General features: G+C 44.7%; 1 protein-coding gene across 2 annotated transcripts; it reads left to right on the plus strand.

Annotated features, from left to right (window-relative positions):
- The first annotated feature begins 34 nt into the window (after nucleotides 1–34).
- LOC106601397 (probable ATP-dependent RNA helicase DDX5) lies at nucleotides 35–5,674 on the plus strand. Of its 2 annotated transcripts, none has more exons than XM_014193572.2 (13): nucleotides 35–344; nucleotides 1,146–1,317; nucleotides 1,485–1,581; nucleotides 1,689–1,822; nucleotides 1,939–2,004; nucleotides 2,089–2,230; nucleotides 2,305–2,465; nucleotides 2,550–2,722; nucleotides 2,830–2,940; nucleotides 3,021–3,082; nucleotides 3,158–3,217; nucleotides 4,465–4,683; nucleotides 4,908–5,674. In XM_014193572.2, exons 1-13 carry the CDS (start codon nucleotides 304–306, stop codon nucleotides 5,318–5,320), a joined length of 1,851 nt encoding a protein of 616 aa, XP_014049047.1. In that variant the 5' UTR covers nucleotides 35–303; the 3' UTR covers nucleotides 5,321–5,674. The 2 variants fall into 2 exon arrangements, with proteins under 2 accessions (XP_014049047.1, XP_014049048.1); XM_014193573.2 differs by having other exon boundaries at nucleotides 4,465–4,696; nucleotides 4,908–5,316.
- Nucleotides 5,675–14,073: the final 8,399 nt, after the last annotated feature.

Below are 14,073 nucleotides of genomic sequence, written 5' to 3' on the forward strand. Positions count from 1 at the left end.
TTATAAACACATTGCGACAAATGAGCTCCTCCATTTCACACCATTTTCCGAACATTGACGCAAAATATGCACGTGTTCCTTCCAAACAGCTTTGAATGTGACGTGCTATGTGCTGCGGTGTAGTCAGTTCACGGCGGATTAATACTTCACTCAGACGGAGCGTGACACTTCCTCATGCAATAAAAGCCGAATCTCTTGTTTTAATTCACCGGCATTTCAGCATCGTCACGGCAGGTCGGGTTTGATATCGGATTTTCAGGCGTAGTTTATTTATCGTTTTTATTTATACACTTTGTTTACAAGATGCCTGGATTTTCCGACAGAGATCGTGGTAGAGATAGAGGGTAAGTGTCTGAATTAATGAGTTTTAGGCGAATTTAACACCTCGTGTTGTCTCGCCAGAAATGGCTGACATGACGCACGGGATCACGGTAGTTTGCTAGGTATATATATATACATTTTTGTTTTCTTAAACTGTCGTAGTTTCCATTTAAAGTTAATATCTACATTTTTAGCTAGATAGGTATTCCGAATCAGAAGGAACCAACGTTTTTAAAGGCCTCGTTAAGTCATGAAACTAGCAAGAGGCCTGACCTGAATCCGATACTTCTTAGCTGGGGGCCTGCTAATTAAAATACGAGCCACCTAGTCAGCGGCTGTAATTTTGTAATTTTCTAATTTACGTTATCACATTTTCATAACGTTAATGTTAACATTAACATTGTGCCTCTTCATACAGCATGTGTCCGATAACCGGCAAGCTAGCCGACTAAATTTATTTGTACGCCATGTGGCATTATTGAATGCGGATACAAAATGCCGGCCGGGTTTTTTTTTTTTCATTGTTCCTCTGCCGGATATATATTGAAGATTGCGTCACGTTTAAAAACAGCCGAGTCCAATAAGCCAAACATTTCTTCTAGTTTGTTGAATTTAAAACGCTGGCAGTAATTTATGCATTGTATTGAAGTTGGGGTAATGTTTAGTTACACGCTGACTGCTAGTTGTCACTAAACAATTTTCTGTTAAATCTAATATGTAAGTTTCTTTGATTTGGCTATTACTCAAGCGAGTATATCCACTGGTAACCTAAGTCTCTTTTACATTGGTTGGCGTGACTAACGTTAGACCATTCTCTTCCCCAGTTATGGCAGCGGACCACCCCGTTTTGGAGGCGGTGGAAGAGGTGGTGGTGGTGGGGGGAAGTTTGGCAATCCCGGTGATAGACTGCGCAAGAAGCACTGGAACCTTGACGAACTCTCTAAATTTGAAAAGAACTTTTACCAAGAGCACCCCGATGTTACTCGGAGATCTCCGGTATGTATTCTAGTGGTCAAAATCCAGATGCAGCTGATTTACTGTAAATGTTACATAATGGCCATTGGCATGTGTTCTAGCGCATGTTCTCCCCCCCCCATGGCCGTTTGTAGGTGTCTTTTTCATTGCCATGCCAATTGATCTGAGTCTCCATGTTGTCATTGCAGCAAGAGGTTGCACAGTACAGAAGTACTAAAGCGGTTACTGTGAAGGGGAGGGACTGCCCTAATCCAATTATGAAGTTCCATGAAGCCAGTTTTCCAAGTAGGCACATCATTAATATCTGACATTCCGTTGAAATATTTATTTCTTATCCAGAGTCGTCTTCAATCTGGGCTAGTTTTCATGTACTCTCCCCCCCCTTTGCACAGCCTATGTGATGGATGTCATTAACAAAGCAGGCTGGTCAGAACCAACACCGATCCAAGCACAGGGTTGGCCACTGGCGTTGAGTGGCAAGGACATGGTTGGTATTGCACAGACAGGCTCTGGGAAAACTCTCTCGGTAAGTGTTGTGAGAATATTAGCCTTGACCATTCCAACAACTTAGACTTGCTCATAAAAATAAGAGGAATGATGGTCCTTTTTACTGTAATGCAATATCATAATTTTTTCCTGCAGTACTTGTTGCCTGCAATCGTGCACATTAATCACCAGCCTTTCCTGGAACGTGGAGATGGCCCTATTGTAAGTACCCATGGATATTCAAACACTTGTATCTAATCTCTCATCCGCCCAACATGGATTGATGGTATTTAATCTTTCTTTCAGTGCTTAGTGCTTGCCCCGACCCGTGAGCTGGCTCAGCAGGTCCAGCAGGTGGCGGCAGAGTATGGCAGAGCTTCTCGCCTGAAGTCTGTCTGCGTTTATGGGGGCGCGCCCAAAGGGCCACAGCTCCGTGACCTGGATAGAGGTAAGTTCCACAACTGCTCTGTATTTGGCTGATTTGAATCTATGGAATTTGGTGCTCAAGATTGTTTCTTATAGGTGTGGAGATTTGCATTGCCACACCTGGCAGGCTTATTGACTTCCTGGAGGCAGGAAAGACCAACATGCGCAGATGCACTTACCTGGTCCTGGATGAGGCTGACCGAATGCTCGACATGGGTTTCGAACCACAAATCCGAAAAATTGTGGACCAAATCAGAGTGAGTTCTATTGTAATGTGTTAGTCTACTGATCTCACTTGGTACAGTCGTCAAGGGAAATTCTGACATGTTCCTTCTCTTCAGCCTGACCGACAGACACTGATGTGGAGTGCCACCTGGCCCAAAGAGGTGCGCCAGCTGGCAGAGGACTTCCTGAAGGACTACGTCCAGATTAATGTGGGAGCTCTGCAGCTGAGTGCTAACCACAACATCTTGCAGATCGTGGATGTTTGCAATGATGGCGAGAAAGAAGACAAGTGAGTCCTGTCTGACCTGTCATTTCTGTACTGTATATGTAATGGGTGGAAATGATGACTTGGATGCTTGTTTTGTCAAGTCACTAATTTAATTCTTCCCTTTCCAGACTCCTCCGCCTACTAGAGGAGATCATGAGTGAGAAGGAGAACAAGACCATAATCTTTACAGAGACCAAGAGGAGATGTGACGAAATCACTAGGAGGATGAGGCGGGATGGGTAAGTGGCATCAATACTTCCTTCTTTAAATTCAAGGTACACGTGTTTTACTGGACTCAATTGACAGTTGCTCCTTTTAGTTGGCCAGCAATGGGCATCCATGGAGACAAGAGCCAGCAGGAGAGGGACTGGGTGCTCAATGGTGAGTTTATCACAAGAACAATTTATTAAGACACAACCTGTTATGGCCAGCTATCAATTTATTTTCCTTTTTCAGAGTTCAAGTTCGGAAAGGCGCCAATTCTCATTGCCACAGACGTCGCCTCCAGGGGTCTAGGTTAGTTTCATTCTGTCCTTGGTCCCTTGTACCAACTTTTATTCTGAAAGAAAGTGTTTCTTTCTGTAACTCTTCTGCCTTCTGAGTTTCTCCCCTATCTGAAGGAGCGGTCTTTTGAGGCAGGGCCTTGGCATGACACGCCCAGGTCTCCAGAGGGGGAAGGAGAACTCTTGGAGTTGTCCTGACTGGGACACCACCCAGTCACATACAGAGGTGGCGGGGCCTGAGTGCTGAATATCACGCTGGGCTGCCCAAAAGGGGGCCTAAATGAGGGTTAGCCGCCGCACCCCTGTAAATGCAGCTGTTCTCTGGCATCGGTTTGGACTGCTTCACACCCAAGCTCATGGCTCCACCAGGCTCTGCTGTTTCCATGTCTTGCATGTCGGTTTGGGCATTGTATTGCAAGTCATCGAATTCTGGAAGGTGTCGCTTTTCTGAAAGCATATGTGGCAGTATCCTAAACTTCTGTTTTGAGAGCAGTTGTAAGTCCAATTACACGTTCACCTCTGTAATGATATGGCTACTGGCGCTTAGTGTCAGTGGGTCATGTCAGTTGGCTGGGGACAAAATCCAAGCTCGCACTCCTCCCTCACCTGCGTTTCAAGTCATGTCGAGACCTGCCAACGAGAGACATTTGATCACGTGAACACTGGTTCTGGGAATATCTTGCCTTGATGAGACTGGGGGTACTTTTGTTATGGGTCACAGGAGTAAGTGGCTCCATTTTAGCTTTCCCCAATTGTTTATGGTCTTGGCAAGACGTTGCAGTGTGGCCTTTATAGCAAGCTTCTTATGAGTGTGGGAAGAAGGTGCCTTCGTTATCACCATAAGGTCCTAGTTTTGGCACATGAGGAGGCAACAGTGTGCGTAGTGGCCTTACTGTGTAGAAGCACCCTGCAGTCACTGGACATTGTGTGGGGAGTTTTCTGCAATGGGAATGGACTAGTGAATGCATACTCCTTTATGGTAAGACTTCTGATCCTTTTTTGGGGGGTGGGGGCTGTTGAGAATTGAGGGGTTATATGGATTGGAAGCATTTGGAGTGTGCATTGTTTCTCTCTTCCCACCGTAGTATCCCCACGGATTTAGTCTTTCTGGAGTTATCTAATGCTATTCTTTACAGCCTAGTGGAAAAAACGGCTACATCCAGTGACTGGTTGTACTAACTTTGCTCTTTTGGTCTGGCTGTTGTGGTGTGCATCTTTGTGCGCTCTTTATTTTTTGCCACACTGCAACACATCCTACAGATGTTGAAGACGTGAAATTTGTCATCAACTTTGACTACCCCAACAACTCTGAGGACTATATCCACCGCATCGGCAGAACTGCCCGGAGCCAAAAGACTGGCACAGCCTACACCTTCTTCACCCCCAACAACATGAGGCAGGCCAGTGACCTCGTTGCTGTGCTCCGTGAGGCCAACCAGGCCATCAACCCTAAACTCCTCCAGATGGCGGACAGAGGAGGTAAATCTAATTGGTGAGATACAGGAACTGTGGTTCAGCTGCAGCCATTTCCCCCCCTTTTTTTTGTTGACGTGGATGGGTTTGGCACAGTCAAAGCTATAGGATCTTGATTCATTTTTGTGTTAGCCATTTACCCCCTACAGTGTCTCTTCCCATGTACACATCTCATATCACTCAAACTAGCATGAAAGCCCATTCTAATTTGTTCTTGTTTTTCTTTTCAGGTCATTCAAGGGGAGGCAGAGGTGGTAGTGGATTTAGGGATGACCGCCGGGACAGGTACTCCTCCGGGGGCAGGCGTGACTTCACTAGCTTTAGGGACAGGGAAAACGATAGAGGTTTTGACAGTGGACCAAAGAAGGTCTTTGGCACAAATACACAGAGCGGAGGCTATGGGGCAAGTGGCTTTGACAAAAGCGGCAATGGTTTTGGCGGCAGCTACGGCACCAATGGCCAGTCAAACTATGGTGCCAGCCAGGCTGGGGCCTTCCCAACGCAGAACTTCCAGGCCCCACAGTTTAGTGCCAACCAGGGAGGTGCACAGAGTGGCATGAGCCATCAACAGTTCCCCTTCACACAGCAACAAGCACCACAGCCCATGGTGCCTTACCCAATGCCCCTTCAATTCCCACAGTAAACATGCACATGAAAGTAACGATGGTAACTTATTGCTTTTTTGTCTTGATTAGTCCTATACTCTATCCATAATTGTACTGTTGAATTTTTTACACAACAGGGTTCAACCAATTTTTGAACCTCTATCAAGTCCTTGTGGGGGGGGGGTGTCCTGCAGCGCAGCAATAGTGATGGCGCACAGTTTTGATTTCTTTTACTTATTTAATTTGTTACATTCCTCAGTAACGTTTAGTCTTATTTTGTACTAGTTAATTGCAGATGTATTGTTTTGTCCCACCTGTACCATTTAAAGTGATATGTTAAGATCTTAACTGGGAGGCACTGCATGGCCTTTCGATTAAAAACCAAAAATACATATCTTGTCTTGTATTCTTTTAAAACATCACATGAATTTCAGTGAGTCTGTTCCGCTTCGCCTCAACAGGTAAATGGCTGACCGCTTAGGAGCCGTATGGAATGAATCTTTTGTCTAGAAGGATATATGAACATGGTCAATAGCTTAAATTAGTGAATGCTCATGGTTGCTTAATATGCTTGACTATGTAGCTCTTATGTTAATACTGGGGGTTGAGGCTTGCAGTTAAGCAAAAATCAATCTAGTATATTTGGATTTAAAGACTTCCTCCAGAGAATTGTTTATTTTTTTGCAGACTTCAAGGAGCTCCGGCAATCTCATTGGCCTCTCACGTTGCAGCACAATAGGACACCCCTTGTGCTATTGTGACTGACATTGTCAGCCTATTGCTGTGCCTTATGTAAATCAGGTGTTAAATGAGGTGAAAAGGAGACAAGTAAATCAATGATTAAACAACCTCCACCGTTGTCAGGTTGCAGACAGTACCCCAGAGGTCAATTTCCCTAAAATTGACCAAATGGGTAACATTGCACAAGGATGTCTGCATATACCCATTTTGTTGTGCTTAATATGCTGATGCAAATATGCACATTGTGAAATGTTACCCATCGGTCTTGCAGGTGTGTGCTAGGAAAGGCACTGACCTATCTGATTTTCATTACTATTACCGTTCAGAGTCTTGGTTTCTTCCAATGTTAGTGGTGCATTAGGTATATAGTACCTGATGCAGTAAGGAGAGAGGTCTGTCTGTACTGGACACTGTACCAGCAGTCATGTCTTGAACACAGTCTTAAATATTGATTGTGGCCTCTTGGAAGGAAAATTGTAAGTCAATTTCATCTGCCATCCATCCATGAAGGCATTTTATGGCCTGGATTTACCAAACATGTTTCTCTGCCTGCTTTTACTGACCAGCACATGAAACCATTCTCTCCCATCCCTCTTAGCAAGCTGGTGAGGGTTGGGTAACTGGTTGGCCCTGTCTGTCTTCCCCCTGAGGTGTTGGCAGGGACTTGTTTGGGTGGAGTGACATCTATTAAAGCTCAACACAGCTCAAACAACTGTATTAAACTTGTTTTGACACCTTGTACTGTATCCATTCTAGATGGCAAACAATGCAAGCAGAACTTGACTGTATTGTGATGTCTGACCCTGCTGGAGAAAAGCATGGAACTCATGAACTCAGTTTCTTCTAGATGCCTTGAGGGTGAGAGGTACATATTTTCACAGCCGTGATCTGAATGGCCCTAAAGTACATTACTTGACCAAAAGTATGTGGACACCTGCTCTTCGAACATCTCATACCAAAATCATGGGCATTAATATGGAGTTGGTCCCACCTTTACTGCTATAACAGCCTCCACTCTTCTAGGAAGGCTTTCCACTAGATGTTGGACCATTGCTGTGGGGATTTGCTTCCATACCTCCACTAGAGTATTAGTGAAGTTGGGCACTGATGTTGGCCGATTAGGCCTGGCTCGCAGTCGGTGTTCCAATTCATCCCAAAGGTATTCAATGGGGTTGAGGTCAGGGCTCTGTGCAAGCCAGTCGGGTTCCCGAGTGGTGCAGCGGTCTAAGGCACTGCATCTCAGCGCTAGAGGCGTCACTACAGACACCCTGGTTCAAATCCAGTCTGTATCACAACCGGCCGTGATTGGGAGTCCCTAAGGGCGGTGCACAATTGGCCCAGCGTCGTCCGGGTTTGGCCAGTGTTTGCCGTCATTGTAAATAAGGATTTGTTCTTAACTGACTTGCCTAGTCAAATAAAGGTTAAATAAATGTTTATAAAAACAAATCCTATGATGGTGCCACCTTGAACGTCACTGAGCTTTTCAGTAAGGCCATTCTACTGCCAATGTATGTCTATGGAGATTGCATGCCTGTGTGCTCGATTTTATACACCTCTCAGCAAGAAGTGTGGCTGAAATAGCCGAATCCACTAATTTGAAGGGGAGTCCACATACTTTTGTATATATAGTGTGTTTGGCATGTTAACTGTAAATACTGCCTGCTTTTTCCTATGTGGAGTTGCAATGATCATGAGAACAGTGAGGAATCAGCCCAGAACTACACGGGAGGATCTTGTCAATGATCTCAAGGCAGCTGGGACCATAGTCACCAAGAAAACAATTGGTAACACACTACGCCGTGAAGGACTGAAATCCTGCAACGCCCGCAAGGTCCCCCTGCTCAAGAAAGCACTTATACATGCCCGTCTGAAGTTTGCCAATGAACATCTGAATGATTCAGAGGACAACTGGGTGAAAGTGTTGTGGTCAGATGAGACCAAAATGGAGCTCTTTGGCATCAACTCAACTCGCCGTGTTTGGAGGAGGAGGAATGCTGCCTATGACCCCAAGAACACCATCCCCACCGTCAAACATGGAGGTGGAAACATTATGCTTTGGGGGTGTTTTTCTGCTAAGGGGACAGGACAACTTCACCGCATCAAAGGGACGATGGACGGGGCCATGTACCGTCAAATCTTGGGTGACAACCTCCTTCCCTCAGCCAGGTCATTGAAAATGAGTCGTGGATGGGTATTCCAGCATGAAAATGACCCAAAACACACGGCCAAGGCAACAAAGGAGTGGCTCAAGAAGAAGCACATTAAGGTCCTGGAGTGACCTAGCCAGTCTCCAGACCTTAATCCCATAGAAAATCTGTGGAGGGAGCTGAAGGTTCGAGTTGCCAAACGTCAGCCTCGAAACCTTAATGACTTGGAGACGATCTGCAAAGAGGAGTGGGACAATATCCCTCCTGAGGTGTGTGCAAACCTGGTAGCCAACTACAAGAAACGTCTGACCTCTGTGATTGCCAACAAGGGTTTTGACACCAAGTACTAAGTCATGTTTTGCAGAGGGGTCAAATACTTATTTCCCTCATTAAAATGCAAATCATTTTATAACATTTTTGACATGCGTTTTTCTGGATTTTTTTTGTTGTTATTCTGTTTCTCACTGTTCAAATAAACCTACCATTAAAATTATAGACGGATCATTTCTTTGTCAGTGGGCAAACGTACAAAATCAGCAGGGGATCAAATACTTTTTTCCCTCACTGTAGCTCCTAACCAACTTTGCAGTATATTTTTGTGTGTTATTTCTTAAATTATTTGCTCAGAACGTTTCTTGCATTATTACCTGCAGCCGAAAATAACTTTTGGATAGTAGATCGGCGGTCTCTCACCATCATTTGGACCAGAAATTCAACGTTCCGAATTCTGACATTGCTCGTTCTAATATTTCTATATTTATTTATTTTTATTTATTTTTATTTGGGGGATTTGAGTGTATTATTTTGTATTGTCAGGTATTACTCCACTGTTGGAGCTAGGAACATAAGCATTTCTCTACACCCGCGATAACATCTGCTAAATATGTGTACGCGACCAATAACGTTTGATTTGATTTGATATTCACTAGTCAGTTCCCTAAAAATAGGGGCCTGGGCCAACATAAGTATTAAACACCTATTCTTGGGGACCCTTTTGATGTTTTCAATGATTAAGGGGATGCCCTTGTTTGCTTTGTTCCCATAACCCTTGTAGTTCAAGCCCTGCTCTTCAGTGTTACATACCTTGACTGAAATGTGTTCTCTCTGTAAATGATTTGTGTGTTCTTGGCTGAGCCTCTCCCAGATGAATGGCAGCCAGGCTTGCACAATGTGGAATTTAACCAGGTATGTGTTCTGCCCTGTGGTGTAGTGTAGTGGGATAGAGGAGGGGTGGGTTTACATGTTAAGTCAGTAAATGAGATTGGACATTTACAATGCAATAATATGCAGCCCCGGTTGCCCACACCTTATGACCACATTAGGAAAACCTGAACTTTGAAAGATGTGATTTTGCCATCCCCAGCACTGCTGCTTTACTCAGAGTGAGTATTTTCTAGCTGGGATTATGAAGTGAGATAGGCCTACATCTTTTTTAAATTAATGATAAACGGACTAATCTGGGTTTGGCTGATGCCAGGAGAACGCTACCTACCCCAATGCATAGTGCAAACTGTGAAGTTTGATGGAGGAGCAATTATGGACTGGGACTGTTTTCATGGTTCGTGCTAGGCCCTTAGTTAAGTGAAGGGAAATCTTAACGCTACAGCATACAATGACTTTCTAGTCGATTCTGTGCTTCCAACTTTGTGGAAACAGTTGGGGGAAGGCCCTTTCCTGTTTCAGCATGACAATTCCCCAATGCACAAAGCAAGGTCCTTACAGAAATTGTTTGTCGAGGTCGGTGTAGAAGAACTTGACTGGCCTGCACAAAAGTCCTGACCTCAACTCCATCAAACACCTTTGGGATGAATTGTGACGCTGACTGCGAGCCAGGCCTAATCGCGCAACATCAGTGCCCGACCTCACTAATGCTCTTGTGGCTGAATGGAAGCAAGTCCCCGCAACAATGTTCCAATATCTAGTGGAAAGCCTTCCCAGAAGAGTGGAGGCTGTTATAGCAGCAAAGGAGGGACCAACTCCATATTAATGCCCATGATTTTGGAATGAGATGTTCGACAAACAGGTGTCCACATACTTTTGGTAATTTAGTGTATAGCATACAAGTTACTGCCAAAATATAGAAAACCAGCATAGTGTCTAAATAGGGCGTTTGGTCACCTCGAGCTGCCAGGTTCAATGCGCCTTGGCATAGTTCTACAAGTGTCTGGAACTCTATTGGAGGAATGCAACATCATTCTTACATGAGAAACTCCATTATTTAGTGTTTTGTTGATGGTGGTGGAAAACGCTGTCCCAGGCGCCGCTCAGGAATCTCCCATAGGTGTTCAATTGGGCTGAGATCTGGTGACTAAGACACACACACACCCTTTAAACCCCCTATGCATCATTGAGACCCCTCTTTTAAAGTCACTGAGATCTCTTCTTCTAGCCATGGTAGCCAAAATAATAAATGGGCCTTTTTATACATGACCCTAAGCATGATGGGATGTTAATTGCTTAATTAACTCAGGAACCACATCTCTGTGGAATCACCTGCTTTCAATATACTTTGTATCCCTCAGTATTTCCTTTATTTAGGCATTTACCTGTAGTTCCCTCTACATTCATCACTCTTCACTTTTTGTATCTTTAGTATCTTGCATGTTTCTCTAGTGGCATGTTGCCGTTGGTCAGGAGAGTACTCTACCCACTATGGATGTGAGCCAGACACACATACGTCAAGCCTAAAGCTCAACAGCATGCTAAACCACAGATTTCACTCAGCCGTAGACATCACATTATGAGTTAGTAGCGTTAATATAACTCAGACATAAACTCCCACCTCCCACTTTTCTATTAATTGCACATGCTGGTGTAATTATATACCAGGCGGTGTCAGAGGAAGGCCCTAAAAATGGTCAATGACTGCAGCCACCAAAGTCATAGACTGTTCTCTCTGCTACCGCATGGCAAGAGGTACCGATGCACCAAGTCTAGAGCCAATGGGACCCTGAACAGCTTCTACCTCCAAGTCATAAGACTGATAAATAGTTAGTTAAATAGTTAACCCGGACTGTCTGCATTGACCCTTTTTGCACAAACTTTTATTTACTCATTACGTATGCTGCTGCTATTGTTTATTATCTATCCTGTTGCCTTGTCACTTTATTCCTAGTTATGTGTACATGTCTACCTCAATTACCTCATACCCCTGCACATCAACTCAGTACTGATATAGCCAAGTTATCTTTACTCATGGTGTATTTATTATAACTTGTATTATTACGTGTTATTATTTTTCTATTATTTCTCTATTTTCTTTCTCTCTGCGTTGTTGGGAAGGGCCTGTAAGCATTTCACTGTTGTTTACAAGCATGTGATGAATACAATTGGATTTGATTCGATTTTTTTATTATGAGGGCACACTGCACATACACTCAGAAATGTTTATCTTTCTACCGTCAGCAGAGGCCCCAGCTCTTCCCTCAGCGGTAAGGGTACTCTGCATTCCTCTCTGAGACCTTGACTCCTTATACTAGGGGTGGCAGGTAGCCTAGTGGTTAGAGCTTTGGATTTGTAACCGAAAGGTTACAAGATCGAATCCCTGAGCTGACAAGGTAAAAGTCTGTCATTCTGCCCCTGAACAAGGCAGTTAAGCCACTGTTCCTAGGCTGTCATTGAAAATAAGAATTTGTTCTTAACTGACTTGCCTAGTTGAATAAAGGTAAAAATATATATATACTGCTCAAAAAAATAAAGGGAACACTTAAGCAACACAATGTAACTCCAAGTCGATCACACTTCTGTGAAATCAAACTGTCCACTTAGGAAGCAACACCGATTGACAATAAATTTCACATGCTGTTGTGCAAATGGAATAGACAACAGGTGGAAATTATAGGCAATTAGCAAGACACCCCCAATAAAGGAGTGGTTCGGCAGGTGGTGACCACAGACCACTTCTCAGTTCTTATGCTTCCTGGCTGATGTTTTGGTCACTTTTGAATGCTGGCGGTGCTTTCACTCTAGTGGTAGCATGAGACGGAGTCTACAACCCACACAAGTGGCTCAGGTAGTGCAGCTCATCCAGGATGGCATATCAATGCGAGCTGTGGCAAGAAGGTTTGCTGTGTCTGTCAGCGTGGTGTCCAGAGCATGGAGGCGCTACCAGGAGACAGCCCAGTACATCAGGAGACGTGGAGGAGGCCGTAGGAGGGCAACAACCCAGCAGCAGGACCGCTACCTCCGCCTTTGTGCAAGGAGGAGCAGGAGGAGCACTGCCAGAGCCCTGCAAAATGACCTCCAGCAGGCCACAAATGTGCATGTGTCTGCTCAAACGGTCAGAAACAGACTCCATGAGGGTGGTATGAGGGCCCGACGTCCACAGGTGGGGGTTGTGCTTACAGCCCAACACCGTGCAGGACGTTTGGCATTTGCCAGAGAACACCAAGATTGGCAAACTCGCCACTGGCGCCCTGTGCTCTTCACAGATGAAAGCAGGTTCACACTGAGCACGTGACAGACGTGACAGAGTCTGGAGACGCCGTGGAGAACGTTCTGCTGCCTGCAACATCCTCCAGCATGACCAGTTTGGCGGTGGGTCAGTCATGGTGTGAGGTGGCATTTCTTTGGGGGGCCGCACAGCCCTCCATGTGCTCGCCAGAGGTAGCCTGACTGCCATTAGGTACCGAGATGAGATCCTCAGACCCCTTGTGAGACCATATGCTGGTGCGGTTGGCCCTGGGTTCCTCCTAATGCAAGACAATGCTAGACCTCATGTGGCTGGAGTGTGTCAGCAGTTCCTGCAAGAGGAAGGCATTGATGCTATGGACTGGCCCGCCCGTTCCCCAGACCTGAATCCAATTGAGCACATCTGGGACATCATGTCTCGCTCCATCCACCAACGCCACGTTGCACCACAGACTGTCCAGGAGTTGGCGGATGTTTTAGTCCAGGTCTGGGAGGAGATCCCTCAGGAGACCATCTGCCACCACATCAGGAGCATGCCCAGGCGTTGTAGGGAGGTCATACAGGCACGTGGAGGCCACACACACTACTGAGCCTCATTTTGACTTGTTTTAAGGACATTACATCAAAGTTGGATCAGCCTGTAGTGTGGTTTTACACTTTAATTTTGAGTGTGACTCCAAATCCAGACCTCCATGGGTTGATAAATTGGATTTCCATTGATTATTTTTGTGTGATTTTGTTGTCAGCACATTCAACTATGTAAAGAAAAAAGTATTTAATAAGATTATTTATTTCATTCAGATCTAGGATGTGTTGTTTAAGTGTTCCCTTTATTTTTTTGAGCAGTGTATATTTAAAAATACTAAGAGGGGTAATTCAACAGGGCGTCTGTCTGATAATCAATGATACTCAGAAGCCTGGGGAACTGTAGCCTACTGTACTGTAGTGTCCGATGCTATGGCTAAGCTACAAACAGGATGCAATGCAAACCAGCACGACCACTCACTTTGGTCTGCACAGTTTTGACTTCCTAAAATAAAGGATCAATGGTGATGTCAAATGCTTGTCAAGTTGTCACGTTTTGTTTATTATCTTAGGTTGTTGTAAGATAGACTTGTTTAAACTTGTCCAGTTTCACTGCACCCTTTCTGTCTTTCTGTAGTGGGCTAGCGTGTCAGGCTGACACAACATTTAAATAGGTGTCATCACGCTACTACAAATAGCTATTACGGTTTCCTGGATATTTTTGTGGTATTATTACTACCCACAGATCACACCCTCTTAGTCTGATACTCTCTATACATTATTTTCCTTCTGTGTTTGCTTGTTGGGTGAATGTTGGGTGGATAGCACAGTTGGGATGTGGTGTGCCCAACCTTCAATAAAGGTGTATGTAGTAGTAACTATTATGATTCTTGTTGGATATGTTTTTATGCAGTGTGAACTTTGGGCTGAAGTGGATGTTATTGTATTGTTTAGTGTTACACTATAGC

This window comes from Salmo salar, chromosome ssa03 (genome assembly GCF_905237065.1).
Source record: "Salmo salar chromosome ssa03, Ssal_v3.1, whole genome shotgun sequence".
In the NCBI taxonomy this organism is placed as follows: Eukaryota; Metazoa; Chordata; class Actinopteri; order Salmoniformes; family Salmonidae; genus Salmo; species Salmo salar.

Coding starts and splice junctions, on each gene's coding strand:
- LOC106601397 (XM_014193572.2), top strand. CDS start 304: ATGCCTGGATTTTCCGACAGAGATCGTGGTAGAGATAGAGG. Junction 2,723..2,829: donor GATGGCGAGAAAGAAGACAA/GTGAGTCCTGTC, acceptor TTCCCTTTCCAG/ACTCCTCCGCCTACTAGAGG. Junction 4,684..4,907: donor CCAGATGGCGGACAGAGGAG/GTAAATCTAATT, acceptor TTTTCTTTTCAG/GTCATTCAAGGGGAGGCAGA.